This window comes from Puntigrus tetrazona, chromosome 12 (assembly GCF_018831695.1).
Source record: "Puntigrus tetrazona isolate hp1 chromosome 12, ASM1883169v1, whole genome shotgun sequence".
Taxonomy (NCBI): Eukaryota; Metazoa; Chordata; class Actinopteri; order Cypriniformes; family Cyprinidae; genus Puntigrus; species Puntigrus tetrazona.
Window position 1 is genome coordinate 4,216,492 of NC_056710.1, and position 14,742 is coordinate 4,231,233.

Consider the following 14,742-nt stretch of genomic DNA (forward strand, 5'->3'; position numbering starts at 1 on the left):
AGTCTTTAAATATTCTCTTTGATTGCAGAGTATGTGAACCAGGACGTCCCATGTGAGCGTCCCAGCACCCTTCCGCGCAAAGCGAGCGAGAGGAGATTCATTAACGGTCTCTATACAGGGAACAGCGTGGAGAACCCAGAGTACCTGGTGCCAATGCGCAACATCTCCCCCATTTCACCCGCCTTCGACAACCCCTACTATCATGATCTCGCAGCTAAAGCTCAGGCAGTGGCCAGAGCGTCCATAAACGGAGGTACGACTCACAGGCAGCCCAATGGCTACATGACCCCCACGGCAGAAAACCCAGAGTACCTGGGCTTAGCAGAGACATGGAGCGGTCAGATGGAGTATACTTGAGAGAAAGCATACGGTACAGTTTGAGTGCAAGCGGTGAGCTTGTGTGTGTGTGTGTGTGTGTGTGTGTGTGTGTGTGTGTGTGTGTGTGTGTGTGCGAGTGAGTAAAAGACCTATTTTGTGAAGGACATTCTCAATCGGAATGATTTCTCATGGCTTTCTAACTAAATCGCTATAACTATGTAGCATTCTGTACTGGAGTTGGAACTTGAAGATGGATGCATTTCCAGTTTGTGCCAAAAAGACAAAAACATGGTACGTTGTTGTTTTGTTTTAAGACTGCTTGAATGATGTTAACACTGGATAACAGTAAGGACTTCATTGGGATTTTTGCTTTTGGCCATCTCGTAAAAAACGTTACCTTTTCTGGAGATTCGATTCAATTCCAAGCCAGGGTCGTACACACTGCTTTCCAGAGCGTTGTGTGAACTGGACACAATCAAAGCCGCTCTGTTCTGTGTGTAAAGGCCCTGAGTGAGCAGCTACGGTGCCGGCGAATGAAAGACTGACATTATTGCGGTACGAAATGGGTGTTGCGTGTTCAGCGACATTAACTGGCCTTGAAGATTCATCAACATTTCTTATCTGTGACATATCCAGGTTTTCTCATTTGTTTGGGTATTTTTTTTTTTAATTCCTTGTGTTTGAGCATTGACTATCTTGATTATGGGCTGGGTAACAGTTGTACAGATGTATATGTAAAGCAACAGGTGTCCAGGTCATATTGCAAAAAGTTTTTGTTAGCATAATATTTGTGTGTTTATTACGCATATATAAGTACGCACACATACAGTATATATTTTGAGAATGTTTACGTCTATTTGTATTCGTATAATTTATATTATAAAAAAAAAAAAATGAAATATATGCGTGCGTGTGTGTAACTATATATGCATAATACACACAACACATACACACATACATAAACAAAAACTTTTACTTTTGGAATGCGATTAATCGAAATTAATTGTTTAAGAGCACTAATTAAAACAGAACACAGTTCTTTTAAATTGTAATAATATTTCACAATATTACAGTTTTACTGTATTTTGGATCAAATAAATTAAACTTAATTAAATCGTGATTATTCCAAAATTTTGTACGTAATGTTTGTGTATATATATACAGTACAATTTTCATCATGCATGAATGGAGGAGCTCTTAATTAAAATAAATGTCATGATGCAAAACGTCTTACTGGAACTGGTAGATTTATTTTTAATTTTTTGGCAAAAATATGGTTTGGTCCTTTTTGATTTTGGGATAAAATATGACCTGGATATATCTTGTATGTTGTATGTATCTCCTGTATGTTTTTTTATTATGAATTTCTTCTTTGCAGTGACGAATACAATGTGGTTTTAACTGATGCCCTTACTATCAGAACGACTGGTTTATTTGTAATAAGACGTTACCCCCAGACGTGATCGTTTAAAGTGCGTGACGTCTATTGTGATTACTTTATAAGAACGTCTTTTAGGCACGACACATCCCACTCATTTAAATGTGCCTCACATGTACGCAGAAAGACTGCTAACACTAAACACAGTGTTGTGGAGTAAATACTTCATGTTTAAGAATGTGGTCTGATTTCCATAAATTAGCAGCTGTGGCCTCCGGCTGGACGAACCCCCCTTCAATGCCTCCATTGTTTCGAATGACAACGTGTGCCTTTTGTTAACTACCCGACTCCAGCGTCCAGTTAATATGTCACTTCTTTGAGGAAAGACGTGAATGTTTTGTCCTTGCCGAATTCTTTGGTGCCATTTGCAGTTATGCAGTTGTTTTCTCTAAACCAGATCAAATTCCAGACGTTTGATTGTTGATTTGCCTGAGTACGAAATGAGAGATTCGGCTTTGCGAGTGTGTGAAGCAGTAGTTACAGATAATGAACTGAGTGAATGGAGTCACTGGAGTGAGAGAGTGATATTATGTGCGCTAATGGACGTCAGGCTCAAACAATGACTTAATAGTTTTTCACAGTAAGGGATTTCTTCCTTGTTTCTGGATAGCCAACATTATATACACTGTTGTTTTGGTCCAGGCTATTGATTCAGTTGGAAAAATTTTAGAAATATATACAAAATCATGCAGTAGCGATCCATTGGAGAGTCTTTACTAGTAATGCAATTGAGTACGAGTCCACCACTGATGCAGAAATAACGCACCTCCCCTTTGACAGTCTTTTAGTTGCCTTCTTTTGCTATGTGATGCTATACTGGCACGTTTACTCTTCCCAAGATGCATAGGACGAATTTCCATATTTTCTTTTTTTTAGAAAACTCACATTTACAGTGTCACAATGTTTGACGCCATATATCCAGCCACCATTATTTCAGGATCCAAAGTCTATGAAAGCGCATCGAAGGAACTTTAAAATCTGCTGTTGCCACAATTTTAACAAAATATACACACTTTGAATGTTTAATACTGAATGTTGTACTTTTTATATGCGTAATTGTCCAAATCTCAGCTTGAGTTGGATGTAATATTGCTATTTTTCTTGTGAGCCAACAAGTTTGATTGTAAATATACTGTATACAATAATTTACTGGATGCACTGTGATCTGTACACTCTGCTTTATGAGCTCTAATGGTTTGCAAAAATGTTTTGAGGGATATTTTAAACAGTGCTTCTGTTAAACTTGCACCAAGTGAGTTATTAGTGTTTCTGTATTACTGGTAAGGAGGTACGTTTTGATGCCTACAACCGGGGTGAACAATTTCATCCGCTTTTTAAGTTATTCTACAAAACGTCTTGCGAGATGCAAACCCCAATCTGTGTAACTTGTCCCGTTTAATATTTATAAGCTACATTCATTCTTCTGTTAGTGTTATATATTCTTAGTAAGCATAAGCTTAAGTGTTCAGATCATTGTTCAAAAGTTACCAGTTCTACGTATGCGTTAAAGTTAACTTCAAAAAATATACTTTTTAATTCATCCTTTGATATGCAGATACATAAATAGAAGAACGTACAGATGCTGCATCTTCAGAACTCAAACCTAGAAAAGTACAAAAGTAGCATTTACTGATCTGATCTGAACTGGCCAATGAGTCACATAATGAGGAAGTAGAGACAAAGAAGATAGTGTTGATGTTTAATGATAAGAGTCGAGGGATGTTGGGCAAATATCGTGCTGTTCCAGTCGTATATCATCAGCAAACAGTGCCACACAGAGGTCAGTGTTCAGCAGACACTCTTGATATCATATTCCTGTAAAAATCTTTTTAATATAAAAATGGAAAGCTTAAAACGTTGAGAATGTGGATTTCTCAACGTTTGAAAACAGATGAATGTGGATTTAAATCTTGCATATGAATTTATTTACTATACTTTTTTACTAATATATATATTACTGCTTAATGATCACCCAGCACACAAAGTACAGTCTATTAACATAAACACCCATCCAGAACACCTTAGCAACTTCATAGCAACAGATCAGAATACACCTTAGCAGCCACACATTATGTAACAATGCATAGCAACACCCTAGTAACCACCTTAACAAGACGCAAATTCATAACAATAACTTTGCCACCACCCAGAACACCTTAACATCTAGCAATGCATAGCAAGACCTTAACAACCACCCAGAACACCCTAACATGTAGCAACTGCACAGCAACACCTTAGCGACCACCCAGATGAACTAAAACTACTTCAAAACATTCAAACCTTTCCAGAAAAGACTGTCTACAAACCTTTTTATTTAGAATTTTAAAAGTATCATCTGATAAACCAATACACCTGGCACCCAAAATACCCTGTTTTCTCTTTTAATTTGTAGCTTTTTCAGTAATTGAATGCGACAATTTTTTTGAAATAGTGAAAAACTAATCAAATGTCTAAACTGCTATTCTAATATTAAATGCATATTTTTTACTTGTGCGGATGATTTACGTTTTAAAATATTTTCTGTAAAGAGACAAATCTCAACTACAAAAAAGGGACTGAACATGGTTTTAATTACAGTAAATACACAGAATGCTCCAGACATGAAGAGGCTTTCTTTGGTTAGGTTTACTGTATCATTACAAAACATTATCGGCTGCTGTACTGTGACTGTTTCCTGAGTCTCACGGCATGTAAAACATGTCATTAATGGTCACCGACATTCATCTTGAGGTTCGAAATGCTTATGTTATGGCTTTAGTAGGATTTTGGCCTTTAGTGTTTGTATTGAAATGTTTGTCAATCTGCCTTTTTTGCTTTAAATTGAAAAGCTTGAGTTTTTATGCTGGTTTATAAGGTTTGTCCTAACTGATGGGCTGGTTATCCAAGGTGGTCTTCCTGACATCCACCACGATGCAATAAAGCTGGGGACATCAGCAGGGTTGATTGTGATTGTGTTTTGATGTGTTCTCATTGTTCTGCCACGATAAGCAGATTGTGTTGTGATTTTAGCTGACCGGTAAGGCAGGGTCAGACATGTGTTTGGGAATTTCTTCCAGGAGTGAAGAAGTGTCCAGGTTGCCAGGTAATGAGGGAAAGTGGAGGGACGAATAGAGACGTGGTGCGTCTTTCAAAATGGGCTGAAGGGCTGGAGCTGAAACGGTATTCGCTTCCAGTTTATCTGGTACGCAGTCGTCTGACGCGGCTCCCATGTGAACACCACTGGACAGTGAACCCTGGGAATTTGACTTGAATATGGGAGCTGGCTGAGCTGAACTCTGGAAACACAGAGTTAAAGATAGTTTTATAACCAACAACACTGTTGAATGTCCTCAGTTCAGTGAATACGGCTAAAGGTTAGCATGTATCATCAGGATGGTTTTGAAGACAAATTAATGTTCTGTTCGTAACCAACCCTTGTTGAAAAAAAAGTACACTTGAGCATACTTTGAAAAGCATGTAATAATATACTTAAAATTATGGGCAACGGGTGATGCGAGACCTTTCCTAATCCCACCTCTGTCTTTTTCCAACATCACTTCCTATCAACTCTGATCTTTCCTGTCATAATAAAGGCAAAAGAATCCATAACTTCATATGTAACTTTAGAACTCAAAATTTTTTCTTTGCAATTTAATTGTTTTTAACAGATGAATGTGCCAACAATACTACTACGCTACTGTCCACAGCAATCAGCTCAATGTTTTATCTATTGTGTCACGTATTTAAAAATATTTTACTATTTACACACTTTCAGTAAAGTTGCAAAACCATAAATGTCAATTTTGTCAAGCTGAATAAATAAGCTTGCCATCAATGTATTTTTTGTTTTGTTAGGATCAGACAATATTTGGTTGAGATACAAGATTTTTATCTCACAAAAAAAAATTTTTTGACCCATTTTTTTTTTTTGGGCTAACGCTAGAAATATACCCCTAAGACTGGTTTTGTGGTCCAGGGTCAGTGAAACTCTTAAGTACTTTATGTGCTTTAGTATGTATATCAATTCATCAAAATAAGTGTAGTCTAAAGCTTGACAAATATTATTAAAACAACGATAAATTATTTTAACAAAAACTTTTAATTGTAATAAATAATGCTGATAAATTCAATTGTAATAATTTTACATTATTACAAATACATTATTTAAAGTGCGCTTATGTGCGTTAAGAAACAGTCACACGAACCATAAAAAAAGTTTATCTGCAATTACAGTATTTAAAAAATATATAGTTTACACCATATATACTACAAAAGCACATTCAGTATAATTAAGCACGTGTATTTTTGTGTGGCCTTGAAAAACTTTTACTGGACAGCATTTTTACCTGAATGTGTGTATTTCTGCTGTCCAGCTGAATGTTTGGGATCGGGTACATGCTGTGAAGTACTGGTGTGCTGCTTCCGTACATTACAGCAGGATCAGGAGTGTGGTTCTCAGGTAATACAGTGCTATATGCTGGGGGCACTGGAGCAATCTGTCGCTGGACAAGCTGAAGGACCACATTGATGTCTGCTGTCATTCTGGTCTCCAGTCTAGGAGAAACAGAACAGAAAACTGCAGCATTTCAGTAGCTATTTGCTAGACACAGGTCACTGAATGGAGTCAATGAAATAATTATTCTCTCTCTTCATGAATAGTTTAGGTGGTAGCACCACCTACCTATTGAGCTGGCTCTGCAGGAGCTCCAGTCTGGACTCAAGTTCACAGGGTTGATGATCAAAGAGTGGTGATGGGAATGAGTTCTGGACAGAGAGGGGGCACTGAGTCGCCTGGTGGTCAGGCCAGTAATGGTACAATCCAGATGGAGCTTGTGTCAGGAAGAGATATTGAATAACAACAACTCAAGGAATGCATTCGGATTTACAGTATGCCATTTCAAATTGGTGTACTTTTCAGCTGTCAAAATGTTACTGTTAAACAGTAGTTACAATGACCTAAAACGACCCAGTTCTCCATTACAGTGCTGCAGTGTGATGTTTTTTTTGGGCCAACCTGGAAATTTGCAACCCCTTGGTTTCCTCACCAAAAGCCTATTAAGATTTTCTCACTGGCTTTTGAATTGTTATAGAAAATGAGCCCTGTGACCAACAAAAGTTTATGATTCTAACATGTTTTGTTTACCGTGAAGGTCAACTTATGAATTTCGATGCAATCATTAGAAATAAAAAGCTAAAATAATGGTACCATGGTCACGTGACGTCAACATCACCATGATTAAATTTACAACAGCTCCTTCAGATCTCATTAAAAAGATCAATTTTTCAAGAGAAGTAATCTCGCTAAAAGTAATTCACTTTAAAACCTTGAGTATATGAGTAAAAACTGATTTTACTCGTATATAGTTTATGTTGAATTCTTTGTGTTAACAAAGGACCTTTCGAGTTCAGGATGACGGAACTGGAAGTACTAAAATGCTAACTTGTTTTGCGGTTTTGGCCTACAGCAATATATCATCCTTGTAGCAAACCATGATTTGGCTTCAGGATTGAAATGTAACATTTTTGTAATTCACACTGATAGATATCACTATAATGTCCGAGATCAGAGAAAAAAACTACACAGTGCACCTTTAAATATCTCTTGAAGCTTTAAGGAGCATCCTTTAATGCAAATATTTAAATAAATACTGTATACCCACCCAAATGCCCCATATGCATGCCAGGCTCTCTGCTGACCCCAGAGGCACCTCGCGGTGTTATTAGTCTCACAACGGGAGAGGGGTAGTCCGGGTGATCTGCGTCTGAGGTGTACAGCTCACAGTGGCTGATGGGAGACTTGCTGAGGTCTTCACTGGACTGCAAAGTAGAGCTTCCACAGCTACATAGCTCCTCCCAGTGCATGTGAGCGCTTGGAGAATGATGGCGACCCAGGGCCAAACACATCCGAGATGGGTAGGAGTCATTCTGGTCCATTCCGTCTTGAATACCAAGACAATTGCAATGTTAAGTGATCCACTTCCTGAATTTATTCCTTTTTAAGATAAATTGACTGCTAATTTAACCTGTTCTCCGCAAATGTCAAGCATCTATCTCAAATACAAGGCTTAATGTAAATCACGGCAACCTGTGAATTAAATTACGCTGAAATGTCACGTTTAACATCTGATTAACATCCTTTTACCTCAAAAAGCAAGTGTTCTCACCTGGCCTGTTGCGTCTGTCTAGTGAGTTTTGGTGTCGTATGCCATTCATATGGTATCCACGGTCCATATTTTCACTGGTCATCATCTGTTCAGCCTGATTACATAGCAGTCAAAGCAAAGATTACTGTACAGAGAGCTTGAACTTGTTAATCACACAAGATGACATTTGTTATGGATGCGTGATTCTTCAGCTATGTGACAAATGTATGTTTTAATTATGTACATGTTGCATATGAACATAAATAGTGTGGAACAGAAACATGTGGCATTGACTGAGATTGTAGATCACGTGACATGGTTGACCTGTTGGATATAGCATGTCTGGATGTGTGGTTCGTGCATGTGCCATATATATAATTAAAATGTACATTAAATATGATGCTATAAATGACCTTTAAAACAAACGTAATTAGTAATTAATAATCCAATTCCTTGGTGCAATATAAAAGTCAGTTTTTTATCACAGTGTTCAAGAATCAGTGATAGATACGTATGCATGTGTGTGGGATGGGAGGTTTACACACATCTCGTAGGTTAAAAGTGATTTCTAGGTTCCTCCAAAAGCTCTCGCCAAATGCAGGGTACATGTCCAGCACCTCTAGGAGATCGTCTCTCTGGATACGGTGAAGGTCACAGTAGGTAAGTGCGGTAACTTCAGCGTTACTGCGACCAGGGTCTGTGTACAGATTTATAGGCTCGCCAAAGACATCGTTTTTTCCTGTATGTGAAAAAGGAAGTCGTTTTTATTGGGCCTTAAAAAAAACGATCAATCTAAAAATCAATCGTTTCCATTTGAATCTCACCCAGGATGGCCAGCACAATGTTATGTTGCGACACTTGAATTGATCCGCGGGAGATGAAGTGGAGAGCTTTGATCACGTCGCCGTGGTGATAGAGGGCGTCTCCAGGTGGCGAGTGGGTGGTTTTGAAGTGGACGGCGAGAGCTCTCAGACATGCTTTGCTCGCCCCTCTGAACACCTTACTGTTCTGCAGCAGACTGCTGTTCAGATGTAAGCAAATATCAGCTTGCAAACACTCGGGAAAACCTTTCAGGACCTAGAATTACAAAAAAGAGGGTTTTGGTTATACAGATTATTTTATAATTTAGATTACAGATTTATAATATAGAATTTTGGCTCAGGTTTGTGACCTACTGCATTCATATCGATGCCGTTGGTGTAGGACCAGGCATGCTGGAAATATTCCTCCAGTCTCTGCCTCAGTTCTCCAGGTATCTGATGGAAGCGGATGAACTCTTTAACCCGGAGCATCTGGGTGTGATAGCGTGTTGTTCCTGAATAAAGCCTCTGAATTATTGCAGAGACATTTCCGAATATGCTGGCATACATGAGAGCTAAGACAAAGTCAACAGAGAATATTTTGTCAACACCACCATTTTTTAACATGTAGGTAAAATGGAGGTTTATTGTAATTAATTAAAACTAATATGATTTGTAAAATAAATCTTACCTGATATAAATGCATATGAAATAAAACATTGAAAAACCTTTCATAAACTAGTAGCCAGGGTACAATGTCTTATTTACATTAAGTAGAATTTCTACTAAAATACAAATGAATGTTCAAAAAATGCTGAATACAAATTTTAAATGGAAAATTTAAAATTAGAAAAACTAAAATGATATTAAAATAATTTAGATTTGACTAAACTATATAATTTTTCTATTTTACTAAATTGTAGTACAGTGTATAATAAGAAGTGTGGATCTTCATGTTTGCATTTTTCTAAAGAACATGTTTCATAAAAACATGAAATTGCCACCTCGTAAAAACGCGTACATTTCTAAAGAAGATTGGGAAGCGTATTCATAAATAGTGTGGAACAGAAACAGCTGACATTGACTGAGATTGTAGATCACGTGGCATATGAAATATGTCCATATGTACTATATAATCATATGTACTACAAACGAAGAGCTTGAAATATAAACTAATTGCTATGGCTAAAATGAAAAAGAACACTACGTTGAGACATTTTCCTCATCTCTGGGTAGATAACCAACATTCTTTTTTTAGGTCTATTTAGGTCTAAATGTTACTAGACAGAAGGATGTAGTTATAGAGTGACTTACAGCCAATGAGCATGACACAGATTGAGAAAATCTTCTCCGAGTTGGTGTTTGGAGAGATGTTCCCGAAACCTACGCTGGTCAGACTACTGAAGGTGAAATAGAGTGCAGTCACGTATTTTTCCTGAACGGTGGGTCCTGAGCTGGCGTCACTGTCATTGTAATGCTTCCCCAGCTGATCGGCCAGGTTATCCAGCCAGCCTGTCTTCATGTAAGGCCTCTCCACATGACCAATGGCGTACCAGATACACGCCAACCAATGGGCAATAAGCACAAAGGTGCACATGAGCAAGAAGAGAACTGCAGCGCCATACTCTGAGTATCGATCTAATTTTCTGGCAACCCGGACCAAGCGCAGCAGACGGGCTGTCTTCAGCAGACCAATGAGAGTGGCCGTCGTCTGCAGATTGGATGATGAGAGAACAAAGAATAAATGTTATGAGATAAGTTTCAGTATTCTTAAATAATATATATATATATATATATATATATATATATATATATATATATATATATATATATATTAGACAAATAATGTGGTTTGTGTGTTAATGTGTGTCATTATGATATGCTACCTTTTATCATGTAATAAAAAAGGGGTAATTGCAACTTTTTTTTTTGCAATTGCAAGAAGTACATTAAAAAGCTAGCCATAGTAGAGAGAATATACACAGAGATCAACTAATTCTTATAAAACTATTATATATTTCACCAAAATGTGCTAAAATTGCAAGTAACATTCTGGAAAATGTCTGTACCAAGATTGATAAGTAAACGTTGGCATCAATTTAGCATCAAAATAAATTTTACGCAAGAAAATGACATAAAGGTTATATAAATAAATACCGGTACCTGTTTTAATAGTACAAAATGCTTGAGTCTTATGGGTATCACAAATAAAACAAACATTCCAATAACTGTATAAATAACCATTCTATGATATGATATTGTAACTTTGAGAGAATCGCAAGAGAGAGTATATTCTGTGTTAGAATGCATCGCTAGCTTTTTAGGTCTAAATATAACTAGCCACATAGTCTGAGGAAGGGTCTGTAGTTCATTATACCTCATCTGATCCAGATCTGAAGATGAGCAGATCAAAGGGAACTGCAGCCACCATGTCGATGAGAAACCAGCCTTTGATATAGTGGATGGCTATGAGCTTGGGATGGGTCACCACCTCATCGTTATGATTCACGTATGTCGTCCTGAAGGTAATAACGATGTCTATGATGAACAGAACGTCCACTATTACGTCTACTACATTTAAAGGGTTACAAGTGTAACCACAGCTGTGTCTGTTCTCCTGCTCCAGCTCATTAAGGAGGAAAGCAGCCGAGTACGGAGTGAAGACCGCTGTGTAGAGCACCAGCAGAAGAATTATCCAGTCCCACATGGCTTTGAAAGGACTGTAGTGCAACATGATCCACTTGTGGACGTCTGGGGCCTGAAGCTTGTACCCGGGCAGAACATCGGCACCTAGAGACAGGACCTGGGCACGAAAAGAGATGGTTACAAGATGAGTGGCAAGAATGGATAACAAGTGGAAATAAGTCAGGCGCTTTTGCTCTAGGCTAAACAAGAAATAATCTATGTTTTTAAAAGAATATATCATGTATAGTCGTAAGATATTTAAAAAAAAAATGCTTGGTTTGAAAGTGCCCTCATAAATCACTATCACTACTGATAACGGAAAATGACGTTTTTGGCCTGTTAAATTTACAAATGTGACCACAACATAACACTAGTGAAACCGAATGCTTAAAATTTCATTTTCGTGTAATTTTCGTTGTTAAACAATTATATGCAGACAGCAAAAATCTTCTAAACCATGTGCTTTCAACCAAACGTGAGCGGCTGCTTAGGCTCCGTGGCCACCAGAGGGCCCCAATGAGTAGCCTGCATGAAATTACTATTTCTTTTATTTTAGTTTATTTATTTACTTTATTTTTAATGTAAAAATGGACAATGGTAATTATACGAAAGCGCAGCATTAAATAATCTATATATATTATTTTATTATTTCTACAGCGAGGTGTCATGCATGCAAAAGCGTTATATAATATGCTATGGACGCTGCAGCGTGGATCTGTAGCTTTATTATGAAAAGGAAATGAACAAATATTCAAACGGTTTTGAAGCTTGGATGCTGGTTTGAGCTGGTTTACGCTGGTCCACATAACTAGCTAATGACCCGCTTAAAGGAGCATCTATGTTTCAAAGCTTACCTAACAAGCGTATGCTGTTTTTTTTTTCCAACAGGGAGATCGACCAATCGGAGCAGTCACCACAGATAAGCGTCACGCACGCGAGGGGTTTAGAAAAATGAATCGTTGAGTGAATCTTTTAGGAGTCGTTGAGCAAGGTAAAAATAAATGCATAGGATTAGATAATGAAAGTGTTTTTTTTATGCATGTCAACCTGTTGTTGGGGACTCACAAAAAGTAAATTTGAACCTTTCGTAACCCATAATAGGGGCACTTTAAGGCTACTTTGAGCCTGCACAAAATTCACTGTAAAGACACAATACCACATAAAAGACTAAATTAGACCCTTAGGCCCTAATATGAAATTACACGGCTGTACTTTTTTTGTGTAAATGCATGCCATGCATGCAACCTCTGAGTAGCATTAAACTGTCTGTGTAAAGACACCTAAATGCCACTTCAAATTTAATGCAAAATGCATGGAGTTTTACAGAAATGCTTTCATAAACTGCTTTTAAATCCTTAAAAAAAATTATAAACGTTATTGTCCAACCCCTGTACTTGTGAATTAAATTCCATAAATCAAATTTACTTCATGTGTTTTTTTTTTTTTTTTTTTACGTGTGTGTCGATAGGAAAAAGATCAACTTACGATCTATACAATCTATGCATGTGAAGTGACTTCATATCACTACCGGATGAAGCTCCCCCAAGCCATGACAGCAGCCTGACCTCAAAAAAGCGTTGAAATGGCCAACTGAATGCATGGCAATGTGACATTTTTTGTGTTGTTTTTGAAAAAAGAGATGAAAGCAAGCAATGGTCAGCACAAATGACTTTGAATTTGGGCAGCTTGACACATAACATAACAATATGTGTATACCGTGTATCTTTAACCACATAATGATCCTCCACAGTTTTGGACCAGAAGCTACAGGGGTTATGGATTTTTGGCATTGCACTGAGGGTTCGTGTCTCTGTCCTAACGATCTTTCCACGGGTTTTTGGCTACGTGATACCTGTCATGATTCCGCTTTGAATGTGTTTTGGGTTGTTTGGATGTTATTTTGTATATTCGGCTAAACTAATGAGTGTAATTCAGCTACAGATGGACAAGATGGAAGCTCAACGATGTATCTTACCTGTGTGACCTTCTCTGTCACGTTGTGTGTGCGCTCCTTCACTCTTGGAGTAACGAGCTCGATGTTGCAGGCTGCTGTGGACTGATTGGATGGCCTGGGTCGACGCAGGTTTAGATTGAAGGAAGAAAACTGGTTTAAAGCTTTCATCCGCTCAGAGGTGGAGGCAGAGTTCCACAAACTAGACTTCAAGTCTTTATGATCGAAGAAAAAAAATGTAATTAGAATTCAGAGCAGTGTATAAATAGATTACATTTTACAAAATGTATATATATATATATATATATATATATATATATATATATATATATATATATATATATATATATATATATATATTATTATTTTATTTATTTAAATATAAATTTACAATATTTTACAGAAATAATTTAATAATGCTTATTAATGTCTATAAATTATATTAAATATAATAAACCAAAATCACCAGAATCTTATATCAAAACAAAATGTTATAAAGCTGGTTAAAATGAATTCTATTAGGGAACAAAATGGTTAATTTACGTATCATATTTGTCTCAAATGTTTTTACAGGAGTAACAATACCATAGAAATATGTGTCAATATATACTTATAGTACAAAGTAAAATGAATGTAGATTGCATGGCTCAGATTATATCTTCTTGATTTTATGATACATGCCTTAAAACGCTGACTTCTTTTTTAGGCTTTCATATCTTGATAATTATTACAACCTTCTGAAGTTCAGTAGGACAAACATATTACTGGGGTTTTATTTTAAGGAAAAGCATCTGAGAAGCAGGAAACCTCCTTTTAGTCTCTTTTTTCGACTAGGAGAAACGATTGAAATGGAGATATCTTAGTGATTTTTATTTCCTATGATATGCTATGAAATGACCTATAAACACATAAATAAATGCATTAATTCGTGTGTGAAGATCCAGACCGGTCCTCATTACCAAAGAAAATCTGCAGCTACTGCTTAGTAAACCATATAGTCGCTGTATAGTGTTGAACAGGTTACCTTCTCATCGAATAATATCAGAACAATAACACCATCCACTCATGAAAGTAAATCCTTCAACGCAAATTCCTGGTATGCAAAACATGAAGGACTTTACAAAATCCAACCAGAAAAAAATGAAAAAATAGTGTAGTCTTGTTCTTAATAAGCTCTCCTGATGTTCTGATGGAAACCAGTTTCTGTTGTTGGCTATCAACAATTCTTCCGTCTATTTATTCACATTTACCTGTTTGAAGGCATCATAATTATCAATGCTCTTTTTCAAAAACTCCATAAAATTCACTACAGATCCTTTAAAGAAACGTTGGCACGTGAACGTATCTCTTACGTCAGCGTTGGGGTCTCCATCCTTGCTTTTGTTCTACATCTGACCTCAACTGAGAAACACTGCGCGCTACAGTAGG

At 37.1% G+C, this 14,742-nt stretch overlaps 2 protein-coding genes across 2 annotated transcripts in view; one reads left to right on the plus strand and one right to left on the minus strand.

The window, feature by feature from the left end:
• Nucleotides 1-2,901, plus strand: part of erbb2 (erb-b2 receptor tyrosine kinase 2) — a 27,139-nt gene extending 24,238 nt beyond the window's left edge. The window contains exon 27 of the mRNA XM_043253690.1: nucleotides 29-2,901. Within this exon, the coding sequence (XP_043109625.1) occupies nucleotides 29-357 (329 nt within the window). The 3' untranslated portion in view covers nucleotides 358-2,901. The remainder of the gene's footprint in view (nucleotides 1-28) is intronic.
• Nucleotides 913-13,548, minus strand: kcnh6b (potassium voltage-gated channel, subfamily H (eag-related), member 6b; the record flags this gene model as incomplete). The annotated part of the gene is made up of 11 exons (XM_043254332.1): nucleotides 913-5,031; nucleotides 6,082-6,289; nucleotides 6,417-6,564; nucleotides 7,396-7,674; nucleotides 7,900-7,993; nucleotides 8,424-8,617; nucleotides 8,703-8,955; nucleotides 9,054-9,253; nucleotides 9,993-10,389; nucleotides 11,056-11,481; nucleotides 13,339-13,548. Coding segments are annotated over 11 exons (2,679 nt in total), but the record flags the coding sequence as incomplete, so codon positions are not given.
• Nucleotides 13,549-14,742: the final 1,194 nt, after the last annotated feature.